At 35.5% G+C, this 21,692-nt stretch overlaps 1 protein-coding gene and 1 non-coding gene across 2 annotated transcripts; one reads left to right on the top strand and one right to left on the bottom strand.

Moving 5' to 3' along the window:
• Positions 1-466: 466 nt before the first annotated feature.
• Positions 467-2,892, bottom strand: LOC108321474 (uncharacterized). The gene is made up of 2 exons (XM_017553241.2): positions 2,037-2,892; positions 467-1,179 (listed from the first exon to the last, which is right to left on the bottom strand). The coding sequence occupies exons 1-2, from the start codon at positions 2,435-2,437 to the stop codon at positions 729-731; spliced, it is 852 nt and encodes a 283-aa protein (XP_017408730.1). The 5' UTR covers positions 2,438-2,892; the 3' UTR covers positions 467-728.
• Positions 2,893-15,034: 12,142 nt separating this feature from the next.
• On the top strand, positions 15,035-15,141 carry LOC128195122 (small nucleolar RNA R71). Its single transcript, XR_008246694.1, has one exon. It is a non-coding gene; the product is annotated as a small nucleolar RNA R71 (small nucleolar RNA).
• Positions 15,142-21,692: the final 6,551 nt, after the last annotated feature.

Here is a 21,692-nt window from a genome sequence, read left to right as displayed (position 1 = left end):
ATTATTTTAATCTACCAAGAACTTGAATTTTGTTGCAATAAAGCTCACTCCTTAAATGAGTATGGTTGGTGGAAATCTCTCCCTTAGATCATAGCTACCGACTGTTATAAAAATAAATACGGTCATTCAAATAATTCATTCTTGTTTGGGTTTGATTTTGTCCATTTGTCTATTTAGCTACTTGTTTTCATTTAATGATATTATTTGGCTTGATGTCAATTGCAGAGTGTCGTAGTGGTGTTTCTCGTGCAAATCTCTGAATTAGCTTAGCTTCTTTTGATGGAAAAGACCTTTTATTTCACTGAAGTTGATGTCTTTAATAAATGATGGCATTGTTAGCAGAAACGGTAACATCAAATACTAAAATGAATAAACACAATTATAGAGGATAAAAGTTATTTAATTCGAGATTTAAATATGAATAGAAGGAAAAAGTGAAAAGACAAAAAAGGTGAATAAACATATTAGGACTGTAAATATTCCCATCCATTCAATAATGCATTTTAATATTGATTGAACACAGCCCAGGACCCTTATAACAGCTGAAATCGCTTTATTCCAAAGTTACACCTCACTGCAGACATGGTAGTAACATGCTTGGTTTATTTGTATTATGCACACTTTTCATGTCTAAGACTAAAGTTGTATTTTAAGTATTTACACCGTAAACTGAGCTCTCACCTCATGTGTGTTAATTGGGAAAAAACCACAACACATGAAAGACTAAATTAGTCATCAGTGTTGCTCAAAATCTTTTTCAGCTCATACTTCTGTTGTGTGGTAAGCCTTGATGGGAACATAACATCAAACTTGATTCTCAAGTTTCCTTTCTTTCCAAGTTCCTTTGAGATGGGCATTCCTTCATTTGGGACCACCAACACAAATTTTGGTTTCACAACATCAGTCACTTGAATTGTGAGCTCTCTTCCATCCAAGGTTGTTAAATTGAAAGTCTTTCCCACAAGAGCCTCTACAAGTAAGATTTTTTGTGTCACAACCAAATCATTTCCCTCCCTCTTGAATAAAGCATGTGGTTTTTCATCCACCACAAAGATTAGATCATCAGCAGCACTAGCTTCTGCTTCTTGGTTGCCTTTCCCAGGAAATGTTATTTTTGTGCCTTTCTTCCAACCAGGTTTGATATCTATTTTCAGTATCTCTTCCACAGTCTTCAACTTACTGCAGACACCAAAAAGAGTAAACTTGTGAACCCAAAAGCACGTATTTCCAAGCAGTCTCAAATGGTAAAAGGTAATAGAAAATAGGCCATATTTGAAACACTTTCTATTACCTTAACCAACTCACCACAAAACAAACCTTAAACTCCAATATCTTTACGAAACCAACATATTTTATGCAACTTACTAATTAATAATTTCACTTTGTTTCTATATATGACTAAAATAACGTGAGAGGACTAACACAAATCCCAAAATAATAAAAAGATATCTTCTTTCTCCTCATATGGCTACACAAGTATGCATGCGTGCCTGCTAAAGTGTGTGTACGTGTGTTATCAGGCCTGATCAGTGAATAGCCAAAAGAGAAAACAGCCAAACCAGAAGTGGAATAGCAAAATAAGAAGAAAAATATGTTAATAGATCAAATAGAGTGAATAAATCAAAGTCAGGAGTAAAATGTAAATTGTCCAGTAATTTACAAAATAATACAGAAATTGTGTCTTGGATTCTTTTATGATATGATAAGATTCATGAGCCAAATGTTGGACAAGAATTCATCCATATTCAAGTACAGTGTAATCCCAATAAATATCAGAAAGTTTTGTTTAGATAGTTTCAGAATTATTACAATTTCAATCAACATCATGGCATATATAGCCCATAAGCACTAAAATGAATTCCTCTTCATAAGGAAAATGAACTCCAAACAAAATATTTCTAAGGCAACATGAAACGAAACAACAATTCAACCATGCATATTCCCCAGAAAAATAATTAAAACTACAAACACACACAAGCTCCACCACAAATGCAAGAATTAAGACATGAAATGCAAGATGAAAACACGGATATTACCCGAATTCATGATGTATAGTCCTTGAGATCTTCAACTTCTTTTTGCAACCTTTGTAAAGTTCCTCAAGCGTGCACAGCAATTTTCTCTCAACCACCCCAACGTTCTCGTTCTTGGGGACCCTAACACCCCCATCACCCTTCTCCCCCTTCACCTTTAAAGAGTTCAAGGGATAGTGGCCATAAAAATCGTAGATCTGGCGCTTCTTGGGGTCGCTGAGAACATCATAAGCCTCCGAAACCTGCTTGAACTTAGCCTCAGCTTCTTCTTTCGTAACAGTGTGGTGCTGATGGTTCTTATCTGGGTGCCACTTCATGGCCAACCTCTTATATGCTCTCTTGAGTTCTTCATCCGAGGCATTGCGGTTCACCTTGAGGATCTTGTAGTAATCTCCTGCACCCATCTTGGTCCAAAATTCAACCGAATTGTGAGCGAAAAAGTTTGCCTTTTTTTTTCAGCAGGGTGGAGAAAAATTATATGCTTGGGTTTGGAAAGAAAAAAAAAAAAGGGTTGGGTTTGACTCTGTAGACGTGGCTGCAAAAGGGGTTTTGTGGGAGAGTCCAATAACACCGAATCTACTAGTGGTAGCTGTGAAGGAAGAAAAAATGCACAAGCGAAAAAGTAACAAAATTCACGAATGTTCAGAGATAACAGGGGAGAGAAACACTGAAACAGAGAGGCAGTGAGTGAGTGAGAGAAAGAGAGAGAGCACGAGAGTTTAAGGTTGAACACTTGGATGGTGATGGCTAAGAGATAGATAAATATCGATTTGGCATTTTGATTTTGAAATTTCTGAGAGGGTTGTGGCTACTACTCGGTGGTGTTGCAGTATCAGTATTTCCTTGTGGACAAAAGTGTTCAACAAGATCCAATTTATAATGCCCAATACTGCTAATAAAGAAAATGTTGAAGCTTTTTTCTCATTCCATTTTGGTTTTTAATTTTTATTATCTTTTCAATTTAGTTTTTTCACCTTTTTGTTAATTTTTTTTAATCATGTAACTAGATTCTATCCGTTAATGATATCTAGTATATTTAACAAGGATACAAACATGGCATTATATTATATTGTTTTGTAGAGAATCAATCTTTTTCTTACAAAATTTAGTTATTAATAGAGAAAAAAAACTTCATTTTTATTACATTATTATATTCATAATGACACATCATATTACTATTGTATCATATTTTATATTTCTGTTAAATAGTATATGTTAGGTTTATTATAGGTAGAGCAAAATTTAACAATGAAATTCAAATAAAGTGATTAATTAACGAAAGATCAAATAAAAGGACCAAATTTACAAAATAAAAGTAATATGGGTATAAAATACAATTACAAGAATTTTGAACAACTTATTAAAGGCACATTTATGCTACTGATAAAAAAATGTAATTTCACGTTATATTTATGAGATTTGTCTTAAATGCTTGTATCTCCCAAATTACGGAAATGATACAAAATTGAAATTTTCGTAACATTTGATTTGGAGTTTAATAAAATTAATCCAGGATCATTAAATTAATTAAGTCCAAAAATGAAACTTACCAAAGGTGTGTCATAAAAAAATATATTGATTTTAACCTTTAAATAAACTCATAGAAAATATTTTTAACTTAAATCCTGTATTCTTTTTGCCGCGTGCATTTTTTCAGTTTATTAAATTAGAAAATAAGTTTATTTACATTGCTATTTTTAAGGCTGAGTTCTCTATATTAACACTGTTTTTCTCTGTATTCTATACTTTTTTCAATATATATTTTCCATAAGTATATGATTGTGTAAAGTTTTTTTTTTCTTTTATTAATAATTAATTATTGTTTAAAGCTTTTATTCTATAAAGAACACGGAACGAGAAAAATAAAAATAAATAAATAACAACGAAGAGGCGGAGCGGAGGCGACACATTTGCTAACATCTAGCTAACAATTTTCAATAAAGTTTTTTTCTTTTTCTCAGTAACCTTTTTTCATTCATGCTTTTGTTATTCGTATTTTAGGTAATAAATAGTAGGTTTAATGTCTCAGTAGGTCCCTATTTTCGGCGTGAATCTCAAATAGGTTCATTTTCTTTTTGGTGTCTTAATTGGATCCTTATTTTTGTAAAATTGGAGCAATTAGGGGTCTGCCGTCAAATTGAACAAACGCAGTTAAGGAGAGTATTACGTGGCATGCTGACGGTGTAGTTTTAATTTACCTGTCATTAAAAATGTGTGTGAATTATATTTTTTTAATTTTTGAATTAAAAAATTAAATGTACATAGTCGAGTTTCTACGCTCCGTTCCCAATTCCTTCACTCAGTCCTTCTGGCCGCACCCTTTCAACGCCGATTCCGTGACCTCTTTTTTCGTCGATTTCACCGGCTACGTCTCCAAGGCCGCGCAAGCGTCGCTGGATTTTGCCGAGGAGCTCACTGCCTTCGCCGGCGAAGTAATCATTTCCGCGATCGGCGAACCTCGCTCCAGCATGGAAGCCGTGCAGCTGGTGGCATTGCGGCTGCGCGCGGTTCCGGTGGCGGCATACCTCTTTCGAAACGCCGTCGTAATGGGCGGCGTCTTTCGCAGCAGCAACAGCACCACCAATCTGTGCAACAGAACAGTGGGGTCTCTTAACATTATCCCGCTCTCTTGTAAATATGCCACTTTTTCAGTGAGATTGTCCTCCAATCTGATTGGATCCAACTGAATTTGTTGATAAATTATTGTTGAGGTAACAGCTAGTCAATGTTGTTGCCATAATTCAAAATATAATAATTCTGGATCGCTTTATATTTGTGTTTTATGTGATAACTAGTCAAGCACGTATGTCAGCGGGTACCTTTGACATCTTCATCTGTAACGACATTTTGCAGTGTTGCTGGGTACGCTGTGGTAGAGCGATACCTTGATGTTGAGGTTGAAGGTTTTGATCGTTACGGGGAACCCGTAAAAATAAATGCTACTGGTTGGCAGGCTCGGATTTTACAGCATGAGTGTGATCACTTGGATGGAACACTGTATGTTGATAAGATGATACCTAGAACATTCAGAGCTCCAGAAAACAGTTCTAAGCCTCTTGCCCGTGGGTGCCCAAAACTTGGTCCTCGCTGACCCAGTTGCGTGTTAGAGCTTGAAGTTGAATCATCAACACAAATTTCTTGTGCATGTCAGTGAAAAAAAGTTGTCACTTATAGATCTTAGCATGTAGTCTAGATGCGCACTAAGTAAGAAATATTTAGAGTTTGGGAGTAACTAAGTTTCACTCACTTTTCAGTGTTATCATGTTGCAATAATTATAATTGAATTCTGCCTTTCTATTTGATCAGTTCACTTCATACAAGTTTCAATACTCTTGATATTGATTATGCATAGCTTTTTTTACACTGTATACAACGGATCTTCTGGGTATGTACCATAAACACGCTAGGAGTTTTTGTCTTTTTTTTTTCTTTTGAGATATAGAGTATGGTTATTAATAGGCTATTCTAGTGGTCTCCCTTTACCATTTATGTGCTGCTGAAGAAGTCATCTTCTGCCTTATGAAAATGGTAAAAAAGTTAATGTCAATTAACAAGCAGATGGAGTTTAACATTTTTCTTTTTATGTGTGTGCTTTTGCCTTATCAGTGAGCATAATTTTGATGCTCAGAGATTACACGAAACTTTTAAAACGTTTGATTGGAATTTGACAAAAAAGACCAGAGAATCATGATATGGATATGTCTTCCCCCTATAGAAAATGGTTTCAAAATAGTTAAACTAAATCATTTTGTTCAATAATATAATATTTTTGGCTATGCTTATTCTATTATTTTTAAATTATGAACCAGTTTTAAAATGTGAATATTGAGTTGGAAATATGTAAAGTGGCATGTGATATGCTTGCTACTAATGATAATTCACTGATTTTATGATGTCTTTCAAAAATCTGAACATATCTACCTTCGTCTGAACATAAATCTGGACTTCAAAACCTTCAAAATGGATCACAAGTATCTACCTTCCCCTTAAACAATAGAGTACAAAATAATTACCGAGGAACTCGCGTACTCATTTTATTGTACAAAGAAATACCTTTAATCTATATACTTTCAATTCAAACGGAATGAATAGTATGGTTTGACTCTACGAAGATATTTTGTCTAATGAAATCATCACTGATTGAGAAACAAGTAGGAGGATACAAGAAACCCCGAGCAGAACCGTGAGCTTGCCAGCAGAATTTGTCAACATGTGAGAGATTTGACTCTGTGAGCTTACCGTCAAAATAATCTTAGATCGACAAGGTCCACCAATGTCCACTGGATAGATAAGAAAAGTTTCCCCAGATGGAAAAACAAGATTTATAAATCCAGCGAGAGAACATGCGATTCCCCAAGCTTCTAGGAAGGCCTAAAAAGATAAATAAATAGACAAAGTCATGGGGACATTCCTAATCCTACCCAGTCCTTTCAGACAAATTATCATACATTTCATGGGCTGTTATGAAATCTACAATAAACAGTTTCAAGCAAAAGAATCATCTAAATAAACATTATTAAGCAAATCGGTCATTGTGAAGTTACAAAAATATAAGGAAGCAATTACCTCAGTGTCATTGTGAAGACCATCCCCTTTAGCACCATAATCACCGACATAAAGAACCCATTTCGATCTAGTTCGTGCTCTTCTCCACCTGGAACGTGGGTGCTGGATCACAGAATCAAACCCTTCTGCACGAGTGAGATATGGAGTGACAAGTACATTTACATGAATGAAGATAATCACAAATGCCCAACTGAAACAATATCTGAGGTTCTTCATTTTCTTTCAGATTCTGACCATCCACAGGTTTCGTGACAGAATCTTAGGTTGCTGGTTCAGCAGGAACAACTACTAAAAGAGTATCACGTGACAGAAACACCATTTGAAAACACTGCACACTACTACTACAACGTCAGTGGCGATGTTTCTATTCCATTCATCAAACCATAACCGAACCTAATTGCTCTTTACATCTGCATGCAATTCAATTTTTCTCAATAAATGTCACATTCATGGCGCAAAATTAAACTATTTTAGCATAGAATTTATCTCTTGTTAATCTAATACTTGCAAGACCCGAAATTTCCTTTTCTCGTACCCTTCTTTCCTTACTACAAGAACTGCATCCCAATGATAAAGAATTTCGTGCTATGTCGTTTTTTTCACTCTCTTTCTCTTGTTTTTTCTTGCTCTGCCCAGGTTGCTAAATTAGTAAATGGTAGACTATGAAGGCAGTGAGCTCCTCGGCAAAATCCAGCGACGCTTGCGCGGCCTTGGAGACGTAGCCGGTGAAATCGACGAAAAAAGAGGTCACGGAATCGGCGTTGAAAGGGTGCGGCCAGAAGGACTGAGTGAAGGAATTGGGAACGGAGCGTAGAATCTCAGAAATTAAAAAAATATAATTCACACACGTTTTTAATGCCACGTAAATTAAAACTGCACCGTCAGCATGCCACATAATACTCTCCTTAACGGCGTTTGTTCAATTTGACGGCAGACCCCTAATTGCTCAAATTTTACAAAAATAAGGATCCAATTGAGACGCCGAAAAGAAAAGGGACCTATTTGAGATTCACGCCGAAAATAGGGACCTACTGAGACATTAAACCTAAATATTATGAATTTTGTTGTTGATTGATATCAGGAAAAAAAAAAACTTACATGATAATCACTCATTATTTTTCTTTCGATAGATATTTTATGGGACCGAGATATTAACCTTTTTAACTTATTTTTCTTGTCTCCGAATGTCTGAATTGTCGAAGTCGCTTGCTTTCCTTCAATCCGAGCCGCTCGCTCCTCTACGACCGCTCGACCTTTAGTGTGGACTGTACGGTGATTTTTTTGGACAGAGGGGGAGGTACCTGCAAAGGCACCTTGATGCTCAAATTAGGCGATTGTTGAAGGAGCTGTTGCTCATAAAAGAATATTATGGTAATTGAGTATTATGAACTCAGTAGAGCGTGAGTAGAATGTAAATGGAACGTACGTGGCTTTTAGCCTTGGCCCTATATTTATAGGTTACCACAAGCCTCATAAAATATAAACAGACTTGACTTACCTTAAAATCTCGGCGGTTACTCATATATAGCTTTATGAATATCTTTTAATCAGATATTTTTGATTATTTTATCCTCTACTGAATTATTAGCCCAATAACTTAAATGATGGCTCAATTGTGGCCCAATATCTTTTAACTTGGTTTGAACGAGCGTTGCCCCGGTTTGACCTTGTTGACGAGCGTTGTTGTTGACGAGCGCTGCCCTAGTTTGACCTTGTTGACAAGCGCTGCTACAGTATCAAGACCGATCGTTCTTGAATGCTAATCGTTCGGCCTAGATATCATACTATACATAATGCCCCCCAAGTCCGAGTTAACCATTTGGCTTTAGTCAGGGTTAAGTATAGGACTTATATGAGTTTGGGGAAGGCCGTCCTCGTTCTATTGGGGAGGTTGTTTTGATTGTAATTTGAATCGTTGCTCGTCTCTAACCGAATGGTGGACTTTAGGAGTTACCTTTTGAACTTTTTACTAGGCCGATATGCTTATGATGATAGTTCTTTTCAGAACTTTTTCCCACATTGACTAGCGACTTTGATAGCTTTTCGTTTATCTGCACTATGAAGCCGACTGACTGAATACTTTTTGGGCTAAATGGTCGAATATCTGTGAGGCCGAACGACCTAGTACTTGTGAGGCCGAATGGCCGAGCACCTTTGAGGCCGAATGGCTGAATACCTATGAGGCTGAATGGTCGTGTACTTGTGAATGCGTGTGAGTGAGCGTTCATCGGGAGAATGCATTTACCGTTCGGATGATAGTCCATGAGGGACTATCTCTACCGCTCGGTTTATAGTCCATGGGGGACTGTCTTTGATTTATGGTCCATGGGGGACTGTCTTTTATTTATAATCCATGGGGGACTGTCTTTACTGCTCGGTTTATAGTCCATGGGGGCTATCTTTGATTTATAGTCCATGGGGGACTATTTTTATTGTTCGGATGATAGTCCATGAGGGACTGTCTCCACCGCTCGGTTTATAATCCATGGGAGACTGTCTCTACTGCTCGGTTTATAGTTCATGGGGGACTGTCTTTGATTTATAGTCCATGGGGGATTGTCTTTGATTTATAGTCCATGGGGGATTGTCTTTGATTTATAGTCCATGGGGGACTGTCTTTATTGCTCTGTTAATATTCCATGGGGGACTGTCTTTGATTTATAGTCCATGGGGACTGTCTTTGATTTATAGTCCATGGGGGACTGCCTTTGCTTTTCGGTTTTGAACGTAGGAGTTCGGTTTAGAACGTTCCCTAAGTTTTATGAATGGTACGAACGGTTAACTCTGGATTGACCAAAGGAGGTGTGTGCCTAATCTTTTCTTCTACCTTGTAAGGCCGAATGGCTGAACACTTGGGAGGCCGAATGACCGAATATCTGTGAGGCCGAATGACGGAATTGAATGCACGGGATGCCGAATGACCGAATGCATGTGAGGTCGAATGACCGAATGCATGTGAGGTCGAATGACCGAATGCATGTGAGGTCGAATGACCGAATGCATGTGAGGCCGAACGGTCAAATGCATGGGAAGCCGAATGACTGAATGCATGCGAGGCCGAACGGCTGATTGCATGAGATAAAACATGATAGTGATGTCATAAGCATCTATTCCAACAAAAGAATTTAAACAACAAAAGTCTATGCCTTAAGAAATTGAAATAAGAATGATAGTAATGTTCAAGTAAATTTTGAGATTTGTCACATTCCACATGTTAGGAAGGAATTTTTATCATATCTTCTAGTAGATACGGCCCCGAACTGAGCAGTAAGGGCTATGACTGTGGCTACGACTTTGCCTATGTCTTTGTTCGTCCCTTTGATATGACCGTTCGGTTTCTCTGTGCTAAGACTTTTCTCTGGTAGGACTTTTTGTTCGGGTTCTTTCTTCTACAAATTTTTGCAGATGGCCTCCTCGGATGAGCCTTTCTATCTCATCTTTTAATGCATCACATTCCTTTGTAGTATGTCCTCGGTTTAGATGAAACCGACAGTTTTTCCTTTCGTCAACATCTTTTGGAGAAGACTTTTTCCGAATTATAAGAAGTTCAGTATTTAGAGCTTCCTCAAGAACTTTTACCCTGGATGCGTTGAGGGGAGTGTAATGGTTATACCTGGGTGTAATGGTTAAAACAAGTTCAGTATTTAGACATATACCCTGGTAGACTATTGAATGACTGTCTGCCTTCTTTCTTGCTTCCACCTGTAGAGACTTCTTGTTGTTTCTTTCTTTGTGAGATTCGCATATCCTCCATACGGATGAACTTAGCTACTCTTTCTTGGAGTTTTTCCATAGTTTTTGGTGGTCGCGCATATAATTTTTTAGCAAAATATCTTGGTCTCAGGCATGAAGGCAAATTGTTGATAATAAAAGAGTGACTAACATCTCTAACTCGCCGTGCGGTTTTGTTGTACATGAAGGCCTTTAAAGTTTCCCCTTTCTCCTGTTTAGTATTTACCAATTTCGTCGAGGTTATCTCTTGTTTTTTGATTGGAGGCGTATTGCCTTCTAAAGAGGGTTTCTACGGTGGCGAAGCAATCCCACTATGTTTTGGGGAAATAGTGTTATACCACTCCAATGCCTCGTCCTTGAGTGATAAGGAGAAGGCTCTGCATATGACGGGATCACTGTCCGTGTAGAACGTCGTTGCATTGGTGAAGTTCTTGAGATGATTGTCGGGATCTGTCGAGCCATCATACTTCTCTAATATAGGAAGATTCTTTTCCGACATTGGAGTTTGCATGATGGTCGTTGATGTACGTTTGGCAAGTGTACCAATCGTAATTGTAGTAACAAAATATCGTCCTCTGGGATTGAATGAGTTGAGTACCAGTTTATTAACTTACTTAATTTTGAGTGATGAAATTTATCCAGTGAAATGATGAACATAAACAAGTGATGGAAATTCAAATGATATAAACAATGTTAGAGAATTGATTTCATACCTTTTCATATAATTTCCTCCCCTTTTCAATCGATGTGTAAATTATAATTATCCCCTTGAGTTTATTTAGAGCTTGTTTACCCCTAATCCCTTAGTAGGCAAACGTATCCCTTGAATTTGAATCCCCAATCCCTTAAGCCAATTACAAATTCAACAAGATCATGAAAAACAATCATATCTCAATTCAAACTAACTAGTCCTGCCCAATTTCCCAATTGTGACAGTATCTAATCTGTTCTATTTATAACCGCAAGCAATTCCCAATCTCCCAACTGTGAAACTGCTCATAGAATAGACATTAAAACATAAATAGAACACTGGGATAATTAAAATGAACTTAACATCAATTGAAAAAGGTTCAGAAAATATAATCCAAAGCACTACATCAATCCACTAACAAAAGGAAATTTAGTTCTGCATAATGGAAAAGAAAAATCAAAAAGCAAAAAGTTCCGCAAAAAGTTGCAGCCAAAAGCTCCAAGAAGAAGATGAAGAAGAAGAGCCTTTGTTGTACGTGAATCCCTTTTTGTCTCCCCCTTCCACGTGTTTTCATTCCTCCCCCATCATTTCCACAAATTCCTCCTTTTTAGGAGAGTGGTTTTCCTTTTCCCTAACTTCCTCCAATTTTCCTTTAATTTAATCTCTTTAAATCAGTCATAAAAGAGATCAATAACTGCTCAATAACTGCTCCTGGAAACTTTCACAGCCCATGGAAAACTCCCCACTCTGCCTGTGTTCTTCTCTGCTTTAATTCTGTTTTCTTACGTGAATCCACAGATTACTCCACAGGTTGTGAAACTGTTCACAGCTTGGTTGTTGAACTCTCTGGTTTCATCTTGGTATCTTGTACATCAATTCTTCCCAAATTGTGATTTTGGCACTTAGAATCATTAATCTACAATAAAAACACAAAATGCCAATGTATGATCCGAAACAAAGATAATCCATGACTAAATCCTTCAATGAATGCAATTATGCATGCAAATGACCTAAACTAAGACATGAATGCAATTACATTTACTCACACATCAAAATACCCCATGCTTAGATGTTTGCTTGTCCTCAAGCAAAGAGAATTCAACTAACACAGAATGATTATGCACACAGAATGATATAAAACCTAAATGGAAACATACCATCTCATTTCAAGTTCAGTTCAAACAATGATATTCCTCAAGCCCATACTTCAAAAAATTTCAAGCATAATGACTAACTGATTAGGACCCGAAGTGCAATTACTGAATTGAGGTATGACACAAGACATTAAGGCAGATAATATTTGACATTTTAGTGTCTTGAAAAAGATTTACTATTAGGTTCCTCACTTAGAAAACACTTACCTGCCAACTAAGCATGGATCTTCCACTCATTTTGTCTTTTACGTGCCACACTTAGTCTCAAAGGAGTGTCTCTTCCCCAGTAACATGTAGTCTCAAAGGGGTGTCAAATTATTCACTCAATATTTTTGTTTTGTTTTTTTTTTCAGTTTTTATTTAAAATTGGACAGACAATTCTCCAGTAACCAAGTGCAGTGAGTGTCACCATAGAAACCTAACAAAAAATATTTTCTATCTTTTCCCCAAATATTATCTTCCATTAGTATCTTAGTGTCAAATCTCACTGTGTAGTGTGTGAAGTTTCCCAACAAGCAATCAGAAATCTAGTCACAATGTGCTTAGAAAATATCATTGTTCAAAACATAGAACGCAAAGCTAAAATGATACATTTCCATATAAACGTTAAATGCACATGCAAATGCAAAATGGAAGATGTCATACATACAAACACCCTAAGCCTACATATTTACAAAGTCCCCAATATATGGAAAGTAAAAAAAAAAATACAGGGGGTTAGAACTCACAAGATTAGTGATGACTAGAGTTGAGCTTGGTGAGAACTTCTTTGTGGTTGACGCACAGGTTTGAAATCCTCTTCCAAATAAATTTTATGCCTGCACACAGTAGGACTAATACCTTGCAAATCATCAATTTTCCACCCAATGGCAGATTTATACTCCCTCAGCACCCTTAAGAGTTTATCTTCTTCAGTAGAGGAAAGCTCATTGCTCACAATTACTGGATTCAGCTTTTGCTCATCAAGGAACTTGTATTTCAGGTGAGAAGGAAGTTGTTTTAATTCTACCTTGGGCATTTCTACTTCTCCACTTTCACCCTTGTGTAGATCTTCTATTCCTCTTGTGGAATTGAATATTGGCTTCAGCACTTCTAATTGTTGAGCGCAGTTCAATACCTCTTCCTCATTACTTCCTCTTTTCAACTCCTTTGCTTCCATTCCTGACAGTAGAGTTCTCTCTAATGGATTCTGCTTTACATGGACTTTTATCTCCTCCAACACAAGAGACTCAATTATTTCAGCTTTGAAACAGTCCTCTTTGTCAAGTTTGTGCTTCACTGCTTCAGTCATAGAAAATGTGACTTTCTCATCTACCACTCTTAAAATCAACTGTCCTTGTTCAACATCTATCAATGCTCTCCCTGTTGCTAAAAATGGTCTTCCCAAAATGATTGGGACTTTAGCATCTTCTTCCATGTCAAGAACCACAAAATTAGCTGGGAAAATAAATTTGTCCACCTTTACTAGAACATCTTCCACAATTCCATACGGATAAGTCATTGATCGGTCTGCCAATTGTAAAGTTATCATAGTGGGCTTTACTTCACCAATACCCAACCTTTTAAAAATGGACAAAGGAATCAAATTGATACTTGCTCCAAGGTCACATAATGCTTTACCCACAGTGATGTTTCCAATCTCACATGGAATGACAAAGCTTCCTGGGTCTTTCAACTTTGGAGGTAATTTTTGCTGAATTATTGCACTGCACTCCTCTGTGAGCATAATTGTTTCATCATCTTGAAGCTTCCTCTTCTTTGACAGCAAGTCTTTCATAAATTTAGCATAACTTGGCATTTGTTCTAATGCTTCAGCAAATGGAATATTAATGTGGAGCTTCTTAAAAACATCTAGAAATCTTGCAAATTGCTTGGCTTGTTCTTGCTTCTTCAACCTTTGAGGGAATGGAATTGTAGGGACATACTCACGCATCTTTTTCTCACTCTCTTGATTTTTCTCTCCCTCTTCCTTCTCCTCACATTTTCTCTCAACTTCTTTTTCAGCACTTTCTTCTACTATTTCATCAACTTTTTTCTTTTTCTCTCTCTCCATCTCACTCTTTTTTTCATTCTCTAACACTCTTCCACTCCTCAATTGAATTTCCTTGCATTGTTCCCTTGGGTTTGGTATAGTGTCACTAGGGAATGTGCCAGGAGATCTTTCAGAGAGTTGTCTTGAAAGCTGACCAATCTGGTTCTCTAAATTTCTTATTGAAGCTTCCTGGTTCTTGAAGTTTGTTCTTGTCTCACTCATGAAATTTGAAGTCTGCTCCACAAAGGTAGAAGTTTGCATAGTTAACTTCTCTAGTGCATTTTCCAACGTAAACATCTTGTTTCCTTGATTGTTGGGCTGAGCTTGATATTGATATTGAGGCCTTGGTGGGTTAGATTGGATTGGATTACTCCAAGGTCTAGGTTGTTGGGGCCTCCAATTTGCATTAAAGTTGGTAGAGAACTGGTTTTGTTGTTGTTCTACTACATTCACGTGTACCTCTTGGTGAGTTGCCTGACATTCACCATTTTGATGCATTCCTCCACAAAAATCACACCCTGGAGATCTAGTATTCACATTATTCGCTTGCATAATTCCCATCTTCTGAGTCAAATCTGTAATCTGCTGTGTTAACAACTTGTTTTGGGCTAAGATAGCATCCAATGTATTAACCTCCAACACATCAGCTTTTCTATTTTGACGGTCAAACTGCATATTCACTGTGTTGTTTGCCATTAATTCAAGAGTCTCCAAAGCTTCCTCTGGTGTTTTCAAAATGAATGATCCTCCACTTGCTGCATCCAACATTGCCTTAAAAGTGGGTGAAAGACCATTATAGAAAGTCTGCACTTGCAACCATTCAGGTAAAGCATGATGTGGACATTTCCTCATTAGCTCCTTATATCTTTCCCACGCCTCATATAAGGATTCATTGTCTTGCTGCACGAAGGAGGTGATCTCATTCCTCATTTTCGCTGACTTGGAAGGAGGGAAGTATTTGATTACAAATTTTGTAGCCATATCCTCCCATGTAGAAATACTTCCTTGAGGTTGTGATTGTAGCCAGTTTTTAGCTTTATCCCGTAGAGAAAAGGGAAAAAGCCTCAAACGAATTGCATCATCTGAAACTCCATTAATTTTCAAGGTATCACATATTGCCAGAAAATTCTCCAAGTGAGAATTAGGATCTTCTGAATTTGCACCTCCAAATTGATTTTGTTGAATGACTTGCAACAATGCAGGCTTGATTTCGAAATTGTTAGCTTGAATAGGAGGTCTCACAATGCTCCCTTGATAACTATTAGGATTTGGCATTGAATAGTCACGAAGAGTCTTTCTAACAGGTTCTTCTGCCATTGTTGATGTCTCCTCTTCTTGCTCAATTCGTCTCTGTTCCTTTCTTCTTTCTCGCTTTCTTCTTCTTGCACTACTTCGTGTTGTGCGTTCAATTTCTGAATCAAAAAGTAGATCTTCCGGAGCAACAGTACCTCGCATAAACAACTTAAAGACACAAAAACACTGAACAAAAATTATACGTTACTAAAAACAATTAACATCTCAAATCTTAAGCTAATTAGATCACTAATATCAACTAAAATCAATCCCCGGCAACGGCGCTAGAAACTTGATGTACGTTTGGCAAGTGTACCAATCGTAATTGTAGTAACAAAATATCGTCCTCTGGGATTGAATGAGTTGAGTACCAGTTTATTAACTTACTTAATTTTGAGTGATGAAATTTATCCAGTGAAATGATGAACATAAACAAGTGATGGAAATTCAAATGATATAAACAATGTTAGAGAATTGATTTCATACCTTTTCATATAATTTCCTCCCCTTTTCAATCGATGTGTAAATTATAATTATCCCCTTGAGTTTATTTAGAGCTTGTTTACCCCTAATCCCTTAGTAGGCAAACGTATCCCTTGAATTTGAATCCCCAATCCCTTAGGCCAATTACAAATTCAACAAGATCATGAAAAACAATCATATCTCAATTCAAACTAACTAGTCCTGCCCAATTTCCCAATTGTGACAGTATCTAATCTGTTCTATTTATAACCGCAAGCAATTCCCAATCTCCCAACTGTGAAACTGCTCATAGAATAGACATTAAAACATAAATAGAACACTGGGATAATTAAAATGAACTTAACATCAATTGAAAAAGGTTCAGAAAATATAATCCAAAGCACTACATCAATCCACTAACAAAAGGAAATTTAGTTCTGCATAATGGAAAAGAAAAATCAAAAAGCAAAAAGTTCCGCAAAAAGTTGCAGCCAAAAGCTCCAAGAAGAAGATGAAGAAGAAGAGCCTTTGTTGTACGTGAATCCCTTTTTGTCTCCCCCTTCCACGTGTTTTCATTCCTCCCCCATCATTTCCACAAATTCCTCCTTTTTAGGAGAGTGGTTTTCCTTTTCCCTAACTTCCTCCAATTTTCCTTTAATTTAATCTCTTTAAATCAGTCATAAAAGAGATCAATAACTGCTCAATAACTGCTCCTGGAAACTTTCACAGCCCATGGAAAACTCCCCACTCTGCCTGTGTTCTTCTCTGCTTTAATTCTGTTTTCTTACGTGAATCCACAGATTACTCCACAGGTTGTGAAACTGTTCACAGCTTGGTTGTTGAACTCTCTGGTTTCATCTTGGTATCTTGTACATCAATTCTTCCCAAATTGTGATTTTGGCACTTAGAATCATTAATCTACAATAAAAACACAAAATGCCAATGTATGATCCGAAACAAAGATAATCCATGACTAAATCCTTCAATGAATGCAATTATGCATGCAAATGATCTAAACTAAGACATGAATGCAATTACATTTACTCACACATCAGTCGTCGTAAAAGGGAGTAAACTAGTAGGCCGAACGGTTTGGAGGGGCGATGGTACTCTCCTTCCTTTACCGTTCGGGTTGGTGTGCTGCGATGGTTGTCGATTACGACTTCTCTCATTTTCATTCTCTTGGTTTGAGGCAGACCGCTCGGTATGGACTCGTTCCGCCCTAAGCGCTGCAATCTCCTCTGCGTGCTTTCGCTTCAACTCCTGCTATGCTTGCACATGTGCCTTCTCCTTGCCTCCGAACGCCTAAATTGCCAAAGTCGCTCGCTCCTCTACGACCGCTTGGCCTTTAGTGTGGACCGCACAGTGAGTTTTCTGGACAAAGGGGGGGAGGTACCTGCAAAGGCACTCCGACGCTCAAGTTAGGCGTCTGTTGAAGGAGTTGTTGCTCACAAAAGAATATTATTGTAATTGAGTATTATGAACTCAATAGAGCGTGAGTAGAATGTGAATGGAATGTACCTGGCTTTTAGCCTTGGCCCTGTATTTATAGGTTACCACAAGCCTCATAAAATATAAACACACTTACCTTAAAATCCAGGCGGCTACTCATAAACAACTTTATGAATATCTTTTAATCAGCTATCTTAGATTATTTTATCCTTTGCTGGATTATTAGCCCAATAACTTAAATGTTGGCCCAATTGTGACCCAACATCTTTTAATCTGGTTTGAACGAGCGTTGCCTTGGTTTGACCTTGTTGACGAGCGTTGTTGTTGATGAGCGCTGCCCCAGTTTGATCTTGTTGACGAGCGCTGCTACAGTATCAAGATCGATCAGTCTTGGATGCTAACCGTTCGGCCTAGATATCATACTATACACTTTCCCTTCTCAAAACTTAAATATTGGTCAAGGAAATATTTTAACATAACATAAGAATAAAAATATCTAAAATTCAATGATTGGTGTGAATTACAAATATAAAGAAGCGTTATCTCTATAAATGATTAAAATATATTTAGTTGATAAGAAAAATATTATTAGAGATATTTATATGATTTTATTGAAATTAAATGCTATTATTTTGTTATATGAAAAAATCTCACATTGTTAAACATAAATTATGTATATTTTTTTTTCTTAATCTCCCTAAACACCTTAAAACTATGAGAATAACAAATTTTAAATTAGACACCACATTAAATATAATTATTGACATTTAAGGTCAAAAATATTATGCCATCTCTCTGTAAAAAAATGGATTCTAAGTAACTCCTACTTCCTTAAACGTTACTAAGAAACCTATTATAAAATATTCAAAATTTATATATTACTTAAAAGTTAAAAGCTAAAAGCTAATAGTGATTTTAGAGCTGTCAAAACAGGTTAAAATAAATTTAAACCAACCTAGTCCATCATGAGTTACTGGGTTAATCGGGTTGGCTCTAGCTCACTTAATTACAAGGTTTTTTTTTTCAATTAAAACAAATTATAAAAATTTTCTAATTCAAATCTAAATAAAGGGAAGAGTCTTAAATTATTTTTATAATCAAACATAAGATTTCATTCACATAAACATATCACAAAATATTTTTAATAAAAAATTGGCTTAATACCTATTTTAGTCCTTATATTCGTCAATTTTGTTCAAAGTGGAGTTTTTTCAATGTTCAAAGTGGTCCCCTTTTTTATAAAATGTGTTCAATTGAGTCTTTTTCGTTGACGACATTTAAATTGCTAACGACATAGAGTCCACGTAAGGAAAACAGAATGAGCTATCATGTATCTCGCCTCGTCATCACCATTTTCCCCCAAATCAAAAACCTTAATTTTCCTTCTACCATCGTGTCATCATGCACCACACTCAGGCCACCATCTTCTCCACATTGTCGGACCACTGTAAGCTTCACCATTAGCAATTGTGCAAGCCACCATGAATCAGTTAGGAAACCCAATTTGCAAAATGAAACCTTCCACTGTAACGGATCAAACCCAAACCTCGAACCTAAATCGTTATGCATCATGGGAACCACCATTAACATCTTACCATCTTGAACTTCTCCATCGTGAACCAAAGAACTCGACCTTCGCGAAAACCTGCAAAGTGAAACCCTAAAAATCATATAACCATTGAACCTGCAAAAAACTCAGAATTTGTAAATGTCATCAACCCTAGTTCGCACAATAGTCACGAATCTTTTCGAACCAAACCCTAACTTGCACAGATCGCATTCAACCCTTCAATTGAAACAAAGATCCTCTATCGCAATAGGTTGCACAACCTTCTCCATTATCAACACAAATTGCTAAAATCCAATTCACGATGAATCCCTAATTCGCGAAATCGCGCCTCCTCCATGAAAACTTGAAAAGTCCCAAATTACACCACTATTGAACTCGTTCAACCTCCATGGATGTCACAAACCATCTGCCAGGAGCAAAACCCCAAATCGCATTCCATTAAATCACAAAAACCTACAAAAATCAAAATCAACCACAACCTACATAAATTAGGGTTTTTGATTTAGGGATGGTAATGACTTGGCGAGATGATGATATTGAATCAACCATTGTGAGCACTAGTACATGACAACTTATTCTATTTTTCTTACGTAGACTCATGAACTATTTAGACACCGTTAAGAAAAGAACCAAATTGAACAAATTTTACAAAAACGAGATCACTTTAAACGCCGAAAAAACTCGAAAACCACTTTAAACAAAAATAACAAATATAAAGACCAAAGTAGGTATTAAGCCTAAAAATTTTAGTAAACTCATAGTGATTCAAATTTGTTTTTGTATAAAAATTGAGTTACTAAGTATAAATTTGTGTAATTTTCATGTTATCTAATTATTTCATAAAAAAAAATCATGCGAGCCTTTATTTCAATATTTTGTAAAATGATTAATCCAACAAAAAACATCTATTAGAAAAATTAAATGGGTTTGTGAGTCAAACCAATTCACCACGAGTTCAACCCAGATGAACCAGATTCTTAGTGAGCCGAATTCAAAATTGACCTGTATCAAAATTTTAAAAGAAATTCAACACAACCTAACTCAAATCCATAATGAAACTAGTTATTTCACATTTCCAATCCATTTTGACATTACTCTATAATTTTGTATATCTTAACTAATTAAACTTGTGAGAAGAGTATAATATTGTAAAGATGGACAATGTCTGAAGTACAGTGATAACTCTACAAATGATATCTTATCTTAATATACGTAAAATTAAAACAATAAAATATGTATTTCAAACGAAAAAAACTTGAAAATCAATGCGAAATAGCACAAAAAAAATAATACTTTTTGAAAACTTTTGCCACATTCTCACAATATTTGCGAAAAAATATACACGAATATATAAAATATGTATATTGAACCCACTTTGTAATAAATAGAATCGATTCTATATCATATTTTATTATATTTTCATATTTTTATATTTTTATAATAAAATAAATATAATTAATAAAATGGTATAATATAATAAAAATGATAAAATGTACATTATTATGATAATTATTAAAATAATAATAATAATAATAATGAAACTATAATAATAACTATTAATTAAAATAAGAAAAATAAAAAGTTAGTGATAAATTTAGAAAATAATAATAAGATAATTATAAATTTAAAATAACATAAATAATAAACAATAATAATAAAACTTATTAGATCGCTTAAATCATTTACAAACTTTCTATTTACTTTTTAGTATTCTTCTCTTAGTTTAAACAACCTCATTTTTTACTCAATTTTCATTGATTTCCACTTCTTCAAATTCATTCATTAATCCAAGTAAAGCTTAATAGTTATTAGTATCTCACATTCTAAATTGGTAAAATATACCGACAAAACCAAAGTCTTTGAAAATATATTTATAACAAAGATGAACTCCTTGTCATTAAAAGTAATTTATAGTATAACTTATTATTAATCGAACACTCCTTATTAAATCGACTTTTTCTATCTGACAAATGTGAATATCTCAAAAGCCTAAAACATTTTGGGGGTGCAAATAAATTAGAAATTTAATGATAAACTTTGTGGAACACCTAAGTGTGTTTAATATTTTGATGAAATTAAGCTTGAAAGCAAAGTTTGAGATAAGAGAATTTGACACTATAACCACCATGTTGATGATGATATAAGAGTTGAAATTATGGATCTTATGTGTAATCTTAGATTTGGCTTGTAATGAGTTGTATATATATTGTACATAACTTTTTTATTTTTATTATGTTTTGGTTAAGTATAAAATTCATGTCTTAGAGTCAATTGAAATGTTAAGTTATATTTTAATAGAAAAAATGTTGAAAGTCTTACGTTAATAAGACCAATTTACAATATATAAATAGATACAAACTTCACTTTATAAATTAATGAATTAGGCCTAAAGTCCACTTCTTATTTAGTAATCATTTTCATCATGTTAATTGATTAAAGTGATAAATTAATCAAATAAAATTCAAATTTAGACTTTAGTGATTTTAATAGATTAAAAGTGTGATTTACTCAATTAAAATCCTAAAAAATGGTGTGTGATTATGATTTAATAAATTAAATCAAATTTTAATATACTAAAACAATCAATTTAGAGGGATTTTCTTTTGAAAAATAGAGAAGCATTTGCTTCTTCACCTTCCACCTCATCCATTACGAGAGCTTAATGATTGTGGAACTACAAACTAGGAAAGAGTCTCTTTAACTCTTT

This window comes from Vigna angularis, chromosome 1, assembly GCF_016808095.1.
Source record: "Vigna angularis cultivar LongXiaoDou No.4 chromosome 1, ASM1680809v1, whole genome shotgun sequence".
In the NCBI taxonomy this organism is placed as follows: domain Eukaryota; kingdom Viridiplantae; phylum Streptophyta; class Magnoliopsida; order Fabales; family Fabaceae; genus Vigna; species Vigna angularis.
The sequence above is the reverse complement of the archived record's forward strand: the minus strand, read 5'-3'. Positions and strand labels throughout refer to the sequence as shown.